The following is a 13,802-nucleotide window of genomic DNA, read 5'->3' on the forward strand; positions in this document are numbered from 1 at the left end:
CATGCTTCAGAGGCTATAAAACCTTATTTTACTCTTAAGACACATTGAGATGGTGTGGTCCTTTGGGGATCACGAGCATGAGGCAACATCGTGGGCCGAAGGGCCTGTACTGCGCTGTATTGTTCTATGTTCTATATGTTCTATGTTCTAAAAGTTATTGGAAGAATTACATAGTGCCCAACCCGCATATCCAAGATGCAAATGTTGGTGAAGAGTTACGTGTGGCGGCCTGGCATTGGTGCCGATATAGCCGACATTGTTATGTGACTGATGTCAACTACAGCAGAATGTACCCACTTCAGCCCCTCTCCACCCATGGGAATGGCTAGGGATCAATACTACTTTTGTTGGTGGATGCATGCACACTATGGATGTGTATCAGATGAATTTGACCATCTCCTATGCAACGATCGAAAAATTGCATCTGTTTCTGCATCCACAGAATACCCAAGGTTTGGGTTCCAGATAATGGTTCTGCTTTTACCAGAATGGTGTTCCAGAAATCCATGGCAGTAACCAATACCCACAGATACGAAGATTGCGAGATTTTTGTTAGTCTGCAAGACCACCCCACACACAACCAGCAGAGCGTGGTACTTCCAAATTTGGCAGAGTGGGTGGAGTCTAGGCAGAGTATTCCAAAAAGAAACCATGTTGCATCAAAGGCAGAGAAGACATTTGAATTGGATGACCCAGTTTTCCTAAGGAGTTTTGGAAGTGGTCCTAGCTGGGTCTCTGGAGTTATGGTAGCAAAGACGAGGCCAGTATTGTATGAAGAGCCTGGGAAGGCCCGTATCGCATGCAATAAGAGCCCAGGATAAGATCCTGAAGAAACATTTAGGCCTTTTTAGGAAAGAAACAAGCCTTCACAAGAGCCCATAGTGTAATTGACCTCAAGCATGCTGGTCAGTAGTACTGATGAGAGTAGTGAGAGAACTGAACAGGCCTCTACAAACCCAGAGCCTAATACTGTTGAAGCTGAAGAGACCGCAGTGGAGGATGCACTCCTACCATAAGGAGCAGTCTCGGAGGCTAGCCTAATTGAGACGATGCCTGTGGAGAGAGCCAAGCCCATGATACTGTGTCGCTTCCAAAAAAAGGAAGTTACCCAATAGACTGGGTTTCTAATAATTGTATCTCTAAAAAATATGAAGGGGAGGCATGTTGAAAGGGGGAGGCATGTTGAAAGGGGGAGGCATGTTGAAGCGAGTCACCTTTTAGGGGCAAGCTCTGATTGGGCCATGTGACCTTCGCAGCCTAAAAGAGAGTGCGGGTTTTTCGTTCTCAGCTCTTGGATTTGGAAGTGCAGAAAGAACGGTCGTGTCGCAACACTCTGTATATAGTTCTTGCTAATAGTTCATAGTTGATCGTCTGGAGTCTCCATTACTACAGATTTATATGGATTTTTTTACTTTTTAAAAATTATGACCTGTTTAATTATGATACTAATACAGAACCCGTCTTTTAATAGTGGATCATTTCTGAGCTGGCTTGCTATACCTACTCTATGGCAGTGGTACCATTGTATGACACTCTAGGACCTGAAGCTATTGTCTACATCATTAACAGAGGTGTGTATCGGTGAACAATTTTTAATTGTCAAATGTGAAATGTAACGTATACTGTGCATAAGAATTTCTAGGATCTACCTGCATTGAAAGTGGGGATTTGCCTATTGTGTAAGTCAGCGTTTCAAACTTCTTTTTCCCATTTTTACCAATTGGCAGACCTTCACGACCCATGCCTGCTGACCTTTGCGACACACCATTTTCACTTACTTTTAATGCGACAGGTGAGCCTGCTTGGTCCTCACAATCTCACTTGCTTTGTCATCAGTGCCTGCTACTTCGTCCCAGTTGCCTTACAAGCTGCAAGGCCCTCTAGCCCTCACCCCTCCACCCACCCCCACCTTTTCATGGCTCCTCCTTCCCTCTATGCTAACTCAGGGCCCCAACCATCTGAACCCTCACCCAGTATTCACCTTGGGCAAACCTCAGGAGCCATTTGGAGATGTAAAAAGAAACTTCTAGAAATCTAATAAAGCTGTCACTTACATACATGCTTGATGGTGGAAAAACACTCCCATTAATGAAATCCATTCAAAGCTTTCAAATCTCCTCAGCGGTGAATCTCTTTAAACAAACAACTTGTATTCAGGCCCCACATCAAAGACATCTAAGCCTTTTATATCCTCTTGAAACTTTCAATCAAACTATGAACTCAACCGAGGTAATTATTGGTTTGAAACTCAGCCAAGCATTCCTTATTGTCCTTGGGAAAATGTCAACAAAGCACTCCATGGAAATTGCATGAACAGATGCCAATTCCTTTCCTAACCTACAACAGCTGGTCTGTCAATCAAAACAGTTCAGCAGGAGGTTCTCTTCTGTCTGTTTTCTTTTAATGTTCAAAGAGTAGGGTATTTAAAAAGACTTCAGATCATGAGATCTTATCCTTCCTTCAAGTGTATTTACATCTACTCCATCCATTCCAAAAGGAATTAAAGACAACAGGCAAAATGGGGCCTGTTTGAACTTGGCAGTAAGTTCAAATGGCCCTGCTCAATTAGGTTACCCTGAATGATGCCACACCCCTTGTTCCCTTACCAACAAAAATTGGGCATGGGACTTCTGCATTCGGGGTCTGCTCACTTTTTTTTTAAAGTCCACAAGAAATGGCTCCAATGTGGACATTGAGTCCAAGAACATGTTTGTGTATTTTGGATTTTTTTTTTAACCATTTTGCTAAATGGTTCAAGGATTTAAATACTTTCCAGTTTATGTAATTATTGGTTGGAAGATTAGAACAGACTTGTTCGATCATGAGAAGAGTTGATTAAATTTATGGCTTTAATAACTGAAAGTTGCCATAGTCCCAGAGGACCATAGGGTGCTTTCTCCTTTTTGAGAGAGAGAGCTGACTGGTGGTGATTTAACCTAATGGTCACCACACCTCAGGCAAGGGTTAAGGTTGAGAAGGTGGGGCCTTCATGGTAAGCTCAGCCGGTACAGGAATTGAACCCATGCTGCTGCATCACAAACCAGCCATCCAGCCAACTGAGCTAACCAACAAACTATAATAACTATCGACTGACCAGCTGAAGGATTGAAGTAGTTGTGGAAAGCTTTAAAGACAAAGGTTACTTAAAGCTTTATTGTTATCACAATTTAATGCGTGTGATTAAATCACAATTTGAAATTTGAATTGCCTCATCCTATGAAATGTGAATCTAGTCCCATAATAGATACAATGATTGGTCAGCTTTTTGTAAGTGGAACATATTGCAATGAAACAAGCTTACTAACTCTAACATTTCCTCCGGTAGCTGAAATTTCCACTGTGATATGTGACAAGTTAAACAAAGCTAACACTTTGCTGGAAAATTGTGAAATGAATCTCACTCCAATCCTAACAACTATTGTCTTGATGGATCCATTTGATGATGCTTTAAAAGAACGTGGGACAAAATGTGGAGTTGAAGTCCTCTTGCTGAAAGACGTTGAGGTAAGATGGCAGGACAAAATGGCTGCTTCTCCTGTACAGAACTACAAAGCAAAAAAAATGTTTTAATCAGATACTTTAACTCATGGTTAGGACCTGGTTCAGAGTTGGTATTTTGTTGAACAAACTAGAAGTAAAAGCTAGATACCGATATAGCTAACAAAATATTCAAAATCCTGAAATTGCGCTTAAAATTCACAAGATTCTTTACCCAGGTGTACACCGTTCCACTGTTGTTAATTGGATGAGCAGAATCCAAATGATGGTGGAGTTTCCGTAAAAGTGAAACATTTCACTAATTGTAAAAACAAATTCAAGATCTAAACTTGCAAATATCGTGAAGATTCCTTCTAATCTGCCCGTTTCATTTTTTTACTTGATTTGCTATGGAGTTAAATCATATTCTAACCAGCAAAGAATGTATTCCTTGATGTTGCTGGATTTATCTGACATCGAATCATGCTGAGCTGAGCTTTTGCTTTTGGGGCTATACCAATACAGTTTTAAATGTGTTATATTGCTGAAAGAAACTACAGTTAGGGGGCGGGATTCTTCGACCCCCCCCCCCCTCCCCCCGCAGGATCGGAGAATCCACGGGGGGGGCGGCGTGTATCCCGGCCTGCCGCTCCACAGCCGGCTGCTGTACTCTCTGGCACCAATTTTCAGGCAGCGGCGGGGATCACGCCACGCCAGTTGGGAGCCATTGGCAGCGCCCCCCCCCCCCCCCCCCCCGCCCCCCGGCAATTCTCCGGGCCCCAATGGGCCGAGCGGCCGTCGGTTTCTGGTCAGTTCCGCCGGCGTGAAATGGACACGGTCCCACACGGCGGGACCTGGCTGGTAGGCAGGCTGGTGCGGTCCTCTGGGGAGCACGGGGGGATTCGGTCCCGGGGGGGGGCACCCACAGTGGCCTGGCCCGTGATCGGGGACCACTGATCTGCGGGCAGGCCTGTGCTGTGGGGGCACTCCTTCCTTCCGTGCCGGCCTCTGTAGGGCTCCGCCGTGGCCGGCGCGGAGAAGGCACCCCCCCCCCCCGCGCATGCGCAAGAATACACTTGCCAGTCTGCGCATGCACGGATCCACGCCGGAGGTTCTGCGCATGCACGGATCCACGCCGGAGGTTCTGCGCATGCACGGATCCACGCCGGAGGTTCTGCGCATGCACGGATCCACGCTGGAGGTTCTGCGCATGCCCTAACTCGCGCAGGCCCTTCGGCGCCAGTTGGCACAGCGCCAATCCCTCCGGCGCCGGCCTAGTCCCCGGAAGTGCAGAGGACCGCGACGTCCGTTTGGCCCGACGCCGGAATGGTTCGCACCATTTTTCTACTCCGGCTTCGGGCCATCGGGGGATTCAGGAGAATCCCGCCGAAAATCTGTAGATTTCTTTGAGTCCATATTTACATAGAAAATATATAAGCAATTTCTCATACCAAAATTGTTCATCTACGAAATGACTCCTAAATGTGCTGAGTTTAACTATACCTCCTTTATTTAAGTTGAGAAAGGTTCCTGTGTTATGATTTACCCTCCTTTTTCTTTTCTCCTGAAGGATGTGGCATTGCATGGTATGCTGAGTGACTGTTCAGTGAAAGTAGATGATTGTAGAAATTCGAACACAGAAAGAGGCCATATTGCCCATTATGCAGCTACCAGTGAGCTTGTTCTTGTGCACTACCTCCATTGCTTTAAACCTGCCAACATCAGAGGCGGGATTTTCCGACCCCCCACCAGGTCGGAGAATCCCTGGGAGGTGGCGCGAATCCCGTCCCCCCACCCCAACGCTGGCTGCCTTATTCCCCGGTGCCGGTTTTCGGGTGGGGGCGGCATTCACGCCACGCTGGTCGGGGGCCGTTAGCAGCAGCCCTCCTGGCAATTCTCCGGGCCCCAATGGGCCAAGCGGTCGTCCGTTTTTGGCCACTCCCGCCGGCGTGGGTTACGCCTGGTCCCACACGGTGGGATCTGGCAGGTAAGTCGGCGGGGGCAGTCATCGGGGAGGCGCGGGAGATCCAACCCGGGGGGGGGGTCCCCCATGGTGGCCTGGCCCGCGATCGGGGCACTAGTTCCTTCTACACTGGCCCCTGTAGGGCTTCGCAATGGCCGGCGTGGAGAAGAGAACCCCCCCCCCACGGATGTGCCAAAACACGCCGACGGTTCCGCGCATGCGCGGCATCACGCCGGCCATTTGGCACATGCGTGAACTCGCGCAGTCCCTTCGTCGTCGGCTGGAGCGGCGCCAACCCCTCTGCCGTGCATCTAGCCCCCCGAGAAAGTGAGAATTCCTCACCTTGTGGGCCCGTTGATGCCGGAGTGGTTGTGCCGGTTTTCCCGCCGGTGTGGGGACTTTGTCCCCTGAAAGGAGAATCCCACCCCAAGTCTCACTCTCACTCTCGCTTTTGTGCTCGCTCTCGCTCGCTCTCACTGATCTATTCAGTGTGAGTGCTGTCCCAAGCCTCAGAACAACTGCCTTTTTCTTCCCTGGACTCTGATATAGTTTCATTTTTGAGTACAGTGCCTTCGTCCACACAATATATTAGAGTTAGCTTTAGTATTGTGTAAAATAGGTTTTCAGATTTTACCACATCCTAGTCCTTGGCAATGCCAGTTAAGGGACTAATTATATCATACAGTGCAGAGCCATTCAGCCCATCGAGTCTGCACCAATCCTCTGAAAGAGCACCTTACCTAGGCCCACTCCCTCCGCCATATTCCTGTAACCCCATCTAACCTTTGGACACTGAGGGACAATTGTAGCATGGTCAATCCAGCTAACCTGCACACCTTTGGACTGTGGGAGGAAACCGGAGCACCCGGAGGAAACACACGTAGACACAGGGAGAACGTACAAACTCCACACAGACAGTCACCCAAGGCCAGAATTGAACCTAGGTCCCTGGTGCTGTGAGGCAGCGGTGCTAACCACTGGGTCACTGTGCCATCCCATAACCTTATCTGTCATTTTTTATTGATGGGTGCACAATATATGTGTTGCCTTTACTTTTCTGGGACAACACCAATTTGAAGATTGAGCTTCATTGCATAATGGTCCATTTGATCTAACAGGTGAAGGATAGCCATTCCCACTGTGCTTGTTGATTTCTCTTTCAGGTTTAATACCATGCAACAATTTTAACTTATTGAAAAATTTGGAAAATCTAAATCCTATTCTCCTACTTTGATCAGTGATTTCCTTCACAACAGGACCAATGGGTGATAGTCTCCACCATTTACTCAGAGTCCATGTTAATGAATGTTGGATGTACTCAGGGATGTGTACTGTCACCTTGTTTTTCATTCTCTATGTGAATGATTGTCGATCAGAGCGCAACAATGTAACAATCCTGAAGCCTGTTGATACGCTATTTGTGGATCTCACAAGGAATAATGAAGTAAACTGAGAATTCGGTGGAGAAATTTGTAGAGTGATGTTTCAACAATGTTCTTAAACTGAATGAAAACAAGAGGAGAAAACTGGTAGTAGACTTTCAAAAAAGAGCCAATTTGTGAAGATTCATGTTGGACATTGCTACCCAATGCTTTTAGTTACTATTTCAAAGCAGATGAATTTGAGGAACAGTGTATAGTCATGGTAGCCAAGGCACATATATGATTATACTACCTCAGAAAAATTGAAGTCCTTTTGAAGATCCCACAATCCTGAAACTTCTGTATGGCAGTAGCTGAGAGTACTAACCTTTTTGTGTCTTCCTTCTGGTACTGTTGACTGTTTAAAAGGTGCAGAGATTATTGAGCCAGACAGGAAGGATATATGATGAGCAGATCCTTCTGTTCTGGAAGAACTTTGACATAAGTAAAATGTCATGACAATAAGAGTCACGCGTTGCCTCTGTATTACTGTTGGATGCGTTTCGGAAAAAGGCTATAATCCCTCGGATGCAGGACATATTAGTTCTTGAATCTCATCTGTGCCCTTCTTTATAAAAACTTTAACATGAAGTTGAATGGATATGGACTCACTAACTATTTGGTTGCTTTGGGACAATTTTTTAATCTATTCAAATCAAAGTTAGACATGTGTGATAGGGCAACTTACTTTTATTGTTATTCCTCTATGTAATATTTCAATGAATGAGCAGGGTACCCAAAATTAATATCTGTATGGTCAATCGAATTGAATTGAATTATCCCAGAACCCATTATAAGTATCGTTGTCCACAATTGATTTCTCATTCAGTATAACCTGGCCGGTTATCAAACTCCACAGAATGTGCATGCTATATTCCAGCATCCTCTGTGTTAGTACTTGACTGTTGGCTTGATGCATTTCTAGTAGTTCTACGTTTTGCAAGAAATTGAAGTATCCACTGTGGAGTTAATTTGGCCATGACAACAGAGGCCCCACTGGAGGATGCTGGAGGATGCTGCCAACAGCAGTCGCCTGCTGTGAATTATAATTGCACTTGTCATTTGTTGCCAACATAAGTTTCAGCAATAATTTGGATACATTTTTTACTGTACTCTTTACTTGAAATGACTGTCTAAAACCTAATCTATAGTGTGCACCATGCTTTACCATTATCAACATTGCACCCTTGTTTCATTTATATCTGTGCACTTCAATGTTCTGACTCATTGAGCAACACTACAGCAGCTCCATTAATATTTACACAAATGTGTTTTTTCCAGGATCTTGGAAGAGAGAACCTAAGAATACCAGTTGTAAGTATATTGACTACATTTAATAGGAAATGATAAGTGAAACTGTTGAATCCTAATCCCCATCGCTTTTGTTGATCTCCCTACCCTTTAATTTGCAGGAAGATTTTCTGTCACATCAGAGGATTGATTATTAAGATAACCAAAGATGTGGCCTAACTTGGAAATGTAAGATGAACTAGCTCAGCTTGTACGAACAGTAAACCATCCAAACTTTGTCTAGGAAGTGCAGAGTTACATAGAAGTTGCAATCCAGAGATTTCCGGCAGAATTCTCTGATAATGGGGCTACATCCCCACTCCCGCGAGAAAACGGGCGCAATTCACTCTGGACTTTCCTAGAGAAAGTCCAGACTGATTCTCCGTTTTGCAGGGGGCTAGCAGGCCCCCGGATTACTCCTTGCAGCTCTGGCTGCTGATATGGGGTCCCGCACTTCCGGCCGATGGGTCAGCGCATGCATTCGGTGGCGCGACTCCGCACGACATGGCTGACCCACACCGCGGACCGGCCCCGACAATATAGGCCCCCCCCAGATTGCGCGCGCCCGCTGATCGGTGGCTCTCCATTGCGAGCCTGCCCGTCCTGGATCCCCCCCCCCTGGTGATCGATCTCTTCGCCCCCCCCCCCCGTGATCGATCTCTTCGCCCCCCCCCACCCCGGTGATCGATCTCTTCGCCCCTCCCCCCCGGTGATCGATCTCTTCGCCCCCCCCCCCCCCCACCCACCACCAGGACAACCGCGGAGTGAGTCTGCAGCCGCCACGCCGGGTGCCCGCCGGGTGGAACCATTAATGAACCACGCCAGCGGGAACTCGATTGCGGCTCGGAGAATCCCGGCCTACTTCATAGAATTTCATAGAATTTACAGTGCAGAAGGAGGCCATTCGGCCCATCGAGTCTGCACCGGCTCTTGGAAAGAGCACCCTACCCAAGGTCAACACCTCCACCCTATCCTCCATAACCCAGTAACCCCACCCAACACTAAGGGCAATTTTGGACACTAAGGGCAATTTATCATGGCCAATCCACTTAACCCGCACATCTTTGGACTGTGGGAGGAAACCGGAGCACCCGGAGAAAACCCACGCACACACTGGGAGGATGTGCAGACTCCGCACAGACAGTGACCCAAGCCGGAATCGAACCTGGGACCCTGGAGCTGTGAAGCAATTGTGCTATCCACAATGCTACCGTGCTGCCCCCTTGTTTGACCCGACCAATTTTGTTGGTGTTTATCTTCATGGGCAAAAGTCATGTACCACATTCCCTTTCCTTGAACTCTGTCTAATCTATTCTGAATTGTTGATTATTCTTAAATGTTGATAGTATGTAGAGTGTTTTCTTCCCTTTGTCCTATGGCTCATTTTTATTCTGTGCCAATCAGCAACCAAAAACAATCTGTTTCTATCTATTCGGTCCCATTCCTTCATAATCTATCAAAACACCCTTTTTAATCATTTTTTTCTCATTAAAATAGCCTGATTTCTTTCAATCTTTGCATCGCCTCATATAAGGCAGTATTATGATGAATCTATTATGCCTCCCTATTGCCTCGATGCTCTTATGGACCCTCAACAAAGGGTAATAGAACTGAGGATTTCCTAAGGTTTTATAGAGACTCATCATTGCAACTCTACTTTGACATACTGTGCCTCGAGGCTAAAGCCTAGGATTCAGATTAGATTTTTTAAAGAGTATTGTCCACTAAGATGGCTAATTAATATTTGTTTTCCAAACTAATATCACCCAGCTTTCTGTCATGTTTACTAAGATTAAGCTCAATGTGCATTGGGCTGGATTCTCCACTGCGCGTTGCTGATCGCAGAGTTCCCGATGCGGCGGAGAATGGGGGGGTCGGGGGACTGAATTGGCACCCTTCCGATGCTCCAGGCCCCCGCTGACATCAGGATCGAGATTCATGCCCCATGCTAGCAGGAGGGTCTACTGGGCAGGGCACCATATCATCAGGGCTCTCGTGATTTTCCGGCCTTTTGGGCTGGGAATCAAGTGGGTGAGAATTGATTGATAGTCCCTACGAGCGTGTGCCTGGTGCGGTGGGCACAGTCCACAGCCGTAACGCGATGTCCCCGAGAACTGTGAGGACACGCGACCGAAGCCATCGGGAAGTCGGCCCATCGGGGGCGGAGCATCGGAGGAGGGCCTCAGGTGACGTCACCCGAGGCCATCCCAACGTCGTGTGGCGTACTCGGCGATTACGCCACTTTTGAGGGGCCGGAGCATCAAAAAAACGGCGCCGCTCCCGATTTCAGCGTAAAAACGGATTGTTCGGCCTATCGCCGAACGCAATTTCGGCAATCGGAGAATCCCGCCCATAGTCTCCCAAACGGAGAATCCTACCCATTTCCTGGCGCTTCTTTTTATTCCAGAATTGTTTAGCTGTGCCTGCAACTTTGTTTCCCCACCCCTTATCCATATATCCAAACCACTGATGCTCACAGTGAACAGAGGTTTAAACTGTTATCCATTTATATAGAAAATAGCCAGTAAGTTGTATATTTATTACGTATTTTAAAATGAGACTTCACTTGTTTTATAGCCACCGAAACCCGAAGACCTGAGTATTGTATGCTTTACAAGTGGAACAACAGGTATTTCAAGTCTTGTTCAGGTCTGACACATTTTTATCCTAATGTGGCTTCCATGCTAATACGCGCGTTGTAGCGCACAATGACTTACGAGAGAGACGAGAAGTGACGAAGTCGATTCAGGCTTTATTAAGCGAGACTTGTCCCCAGCAGCTCAGCAACAGAATGAAGCGGCGGGGAGAAGCTCGGGTTCTTATACTCCACCTTCAGGGCGGAGCCAGGAGTTGGCAGCCAACCAGGACCCGGGATCTGTCAGCCAATAGCATCACGGCTTCACAGTCCCACATGACCCCTAATACATACCACCACATTCACCCCTTGTTAAAAAGGAACCCGGTGGGGTGGTGGTTCGCATGGTGGTAGGGGTTTACAAGGCTGGCCCTGGAAGGAAAATTTCAGACATGTTACTACAGTTTTAGCCCTACACTGGGCTATGTACAAGTTTGTGAAAACTATTTACAATATTAGCAAAAAAAAATTTTTTTTGTTACAACAACATTCTTGGTGTCACGCGGATTCCACGAGTCGAGCGGGCGGTCTGGTCTTCCTCGTCGATCGCCTCAGCCCTGGTGGTGGTGCAGGTGCTTGTTCAGGCGTTGTCGTCTCTGGGAGCGTTTCGGTGTTTGTTCCTGTTTTACTCCTGGGCGGGCACGGGAGGAGGACCGATCCCCCCGGGAAGGGGGCGGTCGCGGGGTGCGCCGGTGGCAGGGAGGGGATGATCGGTGTCGGGGGGGTGTGTGTGTTGCCGGCAGGCGCCAGGTCCCGCAGGGAGACCGTGTCCTGTCAGCCGTCGGGGTACGCCACGTAGGCGTACTGCGGGTTCGCGTGGAGAAGGTGAACCCTCTCGACCAACGGGTCCGATTTGTGCGCCCGCACATGTTTCCGGAGAAAGATGGGTCCTGGGGCCGCCAGCCAGGTCGGCAGCGACGTTCCGGAGGAGGACTTCCTGGGGAAGACAAGGAGGCGTTCATGAGGCGTTTGGTTAGTGGTGGTACACAGCAGCGACCGGATGGAGTGGAGAGCATCCGGGAGGACCTCCTGCCACCGGGAAACTGGGAGATCCCTGGACCGTAGGGCCAGTAGGACGGTCTTCCAGACCGTGCCATTCTCCCTCTCTACTTGCCCGTTCCCCCGGGGGTTGTAGCTGGTCGTCCTGCTCGAGGCTATGCCCTTGCTGAGCAGGAACTGGCGCAGCTCGTCACTCATGAAGGAGGACCCCCTGTCGCTATGGATATCCGCGGGGCAACCGAACAGTGTGAATATGGTGCCAAGGGCTTTAATGACTGTGGCCGATGTCATGTCGGGGCAGGGGATGGCGAAGGCGAAACCAGGGTACTCGTCCACCACGTTCAGGAAGTATGCGTTGCGGTCAGTGGAGGGGAGGGGCCCTTTGAAATCCAAACTGAGGCGTTCAAAGGGGCGGGAAGCCTTGATCAGGTGCGCTTTATCCGGCCTGAAAAAGTGCGGTTTGCACTCTGCGCAGATGTGGCAGTTCCTGGTGACTGTACGGACCTCCTCCACAGAGTAGGGGAGGTTGCGGGACTTTACGAAATGGTAGAATCGAGTGACCCCCGGGTGGCAGAGGACCTCGTGGAGGGCTTGGAGGCGGTCTATTTGTGCGTTGGCACATGTGCCGCGGGATAGGGCATCGGACGGCTCGTTCAGCTTTCCGGGACGGTACAAGATCTCATAGTTGAAGGTGGAGAGCTCGATCCTCCACCTTAAGGTCTTGTCATTTTTAATTTTGCCCCGCTGTGCATTATCGAACATGAAGGCTACCGACCGTTGGTCGGTGAGGAGAGTGAATCACCTGCCGGCCAGGTAATGCCTCCAATGTCGCACAGCTTCCACTATGCCTTGGGCTTCCTTTTCCACTGAGGAGTGGCGGATTTCTGAGGCGTGGAGGGTCCGGGAGAAAAAGGCCACGGGTCTGCCCACTTGGTTAAGGGTGGCCGCCAGAGCTACATCGGACGCGTCGCTCTCGACCTGGAAGGGGAGGGACTCGTCGATGGCGCGCATCGTGGCCTTTGCGATATCCGCTTTGATGCGGCTGAAGGCCTGGCGAGCCTCTGTCGACAGGGGGAAGGTAGTGGACTGTATTAGCGGGTGGGCCTTGTCTGCATACTGGGGGACCCACTAGGCGTAATATGAAAAGAAACCCAGGCAATGTTTCAGGGCTTTGGAGCAGTGGGGGAGGGGAAATTCCATAAGGGGGTGCATGCGTTCGGGGTCGGGGCCTATTATGCCATTGCGCACTACGTATCCCAGGATGGCCAACCGGTTTGTGCTAAAAACGCACTTTTCCTCGTTGTAGGTGAGGTTCAGGGCGTTAGCGGCCTGGAGGAACTTTTGGAGGTTGGCGTCGTGGTCCTGCTGATCGTGGCCGCAGATGGTTACGTTGTCGAGATACGGGAACGTGGCCTGCAACCCGTGCTGGTCAACCATTCGGTCCATCTCCCGTTGGAAGACCGAGACCCCGTTTGTGACGCCAAATGGGACCCTTAGGAAGTGGTATAGATGCCCGTTTGCCTCGAAGGCTGTGTACTTGTGGTCACCTGGGCAGATGGGGAGCTGGTGGTAGGCGGACTTGAGGTCCACGGTGGAGAAGACCTTATACTGGGCAATCCGATTGACCATTTTGGATATGCGGGGGAGAGGGTACGCATCTAGCTGCGTGTACCTGTTGATGGTCTGACTATAGTCTACGACCATCCTTTGCTTCTCCCCGGTCTTTACTACTACCACCTGGGCTCTCCAGGGACTATTGCTGGCCTGGATTATGCCTTCCTTCAGCAACCGCTGGACTTCAGACCGAATAAATATCCGGTCCTGGGCGCTGTACCGTCTGCTCCTAGTGGCGACAAGTTTGCAATCCGGGGTGAGGTTTGCAAACGAGGACGGCGGTTCAACCTTGAGAGTTGCGAGGCCGCAGATAGTGAGTGGGGGTATTGGGCCGCCGAATTGGAATGTTAGGCTCTGCAGGTTACACTGGAAATCTAATCCCAGTAATGTGGGCGCGCAGAGT

The 13,802-nt window shown here is 49.0% G+C and overlaps 1 protein-coding gene across 2 annotated transcripts in view; it reads left to right on the plus strand.

Annotated features, from left to right (window-relative positions):
- acsl5 (acyl-CoA synthetase long chain family member 5) overlaps window positions 1-13,802 on the plus strand; it is an 83,965-nt gene that overhangs the window by 37,869 nt on the left and 32,294 nt on the right. For both annotated transcript variants that reach the window (XM_072479365.1, XM_072479364.1), the window contains exons 6-9: window positions 1,472-1,571; window positions 3,326-3,504; window positions 8,143-8,175; window positions 10,729-10,780. In XM_072479365.1, coding sequence (XP_072335466.1) covers window positions 1,472-1,571; window positions 3,326-3,504; window positions 8,143-8,175; window positions 10,729-10,780 — 364 coding nt within the window. The remainder of the gene's footprint in view (window positions 1-1,471; window positions 1,572-3,325; window positions 3,505-8,142; window positions 8,176-10,728; window positions 10,781-13,802) is intronic.

Source organism: Scyliorhinus torazame, chromosome 16 (genome assembly GCF_047496885.1).
Source record: "Scyliorhinus torazame isolate Kashiwa2021f chromosome 16, sScyTor2.1, whole genome shotgun sequence".
NCBI classification, from domain to species: domain Eukaryota; kingdom Metazoa; phylum Chordata; class Chondrichthyes; order Carcharhiniformes; family Scyliorhinidae; genus Scyliorhinus; species Scyliorhinus torazame.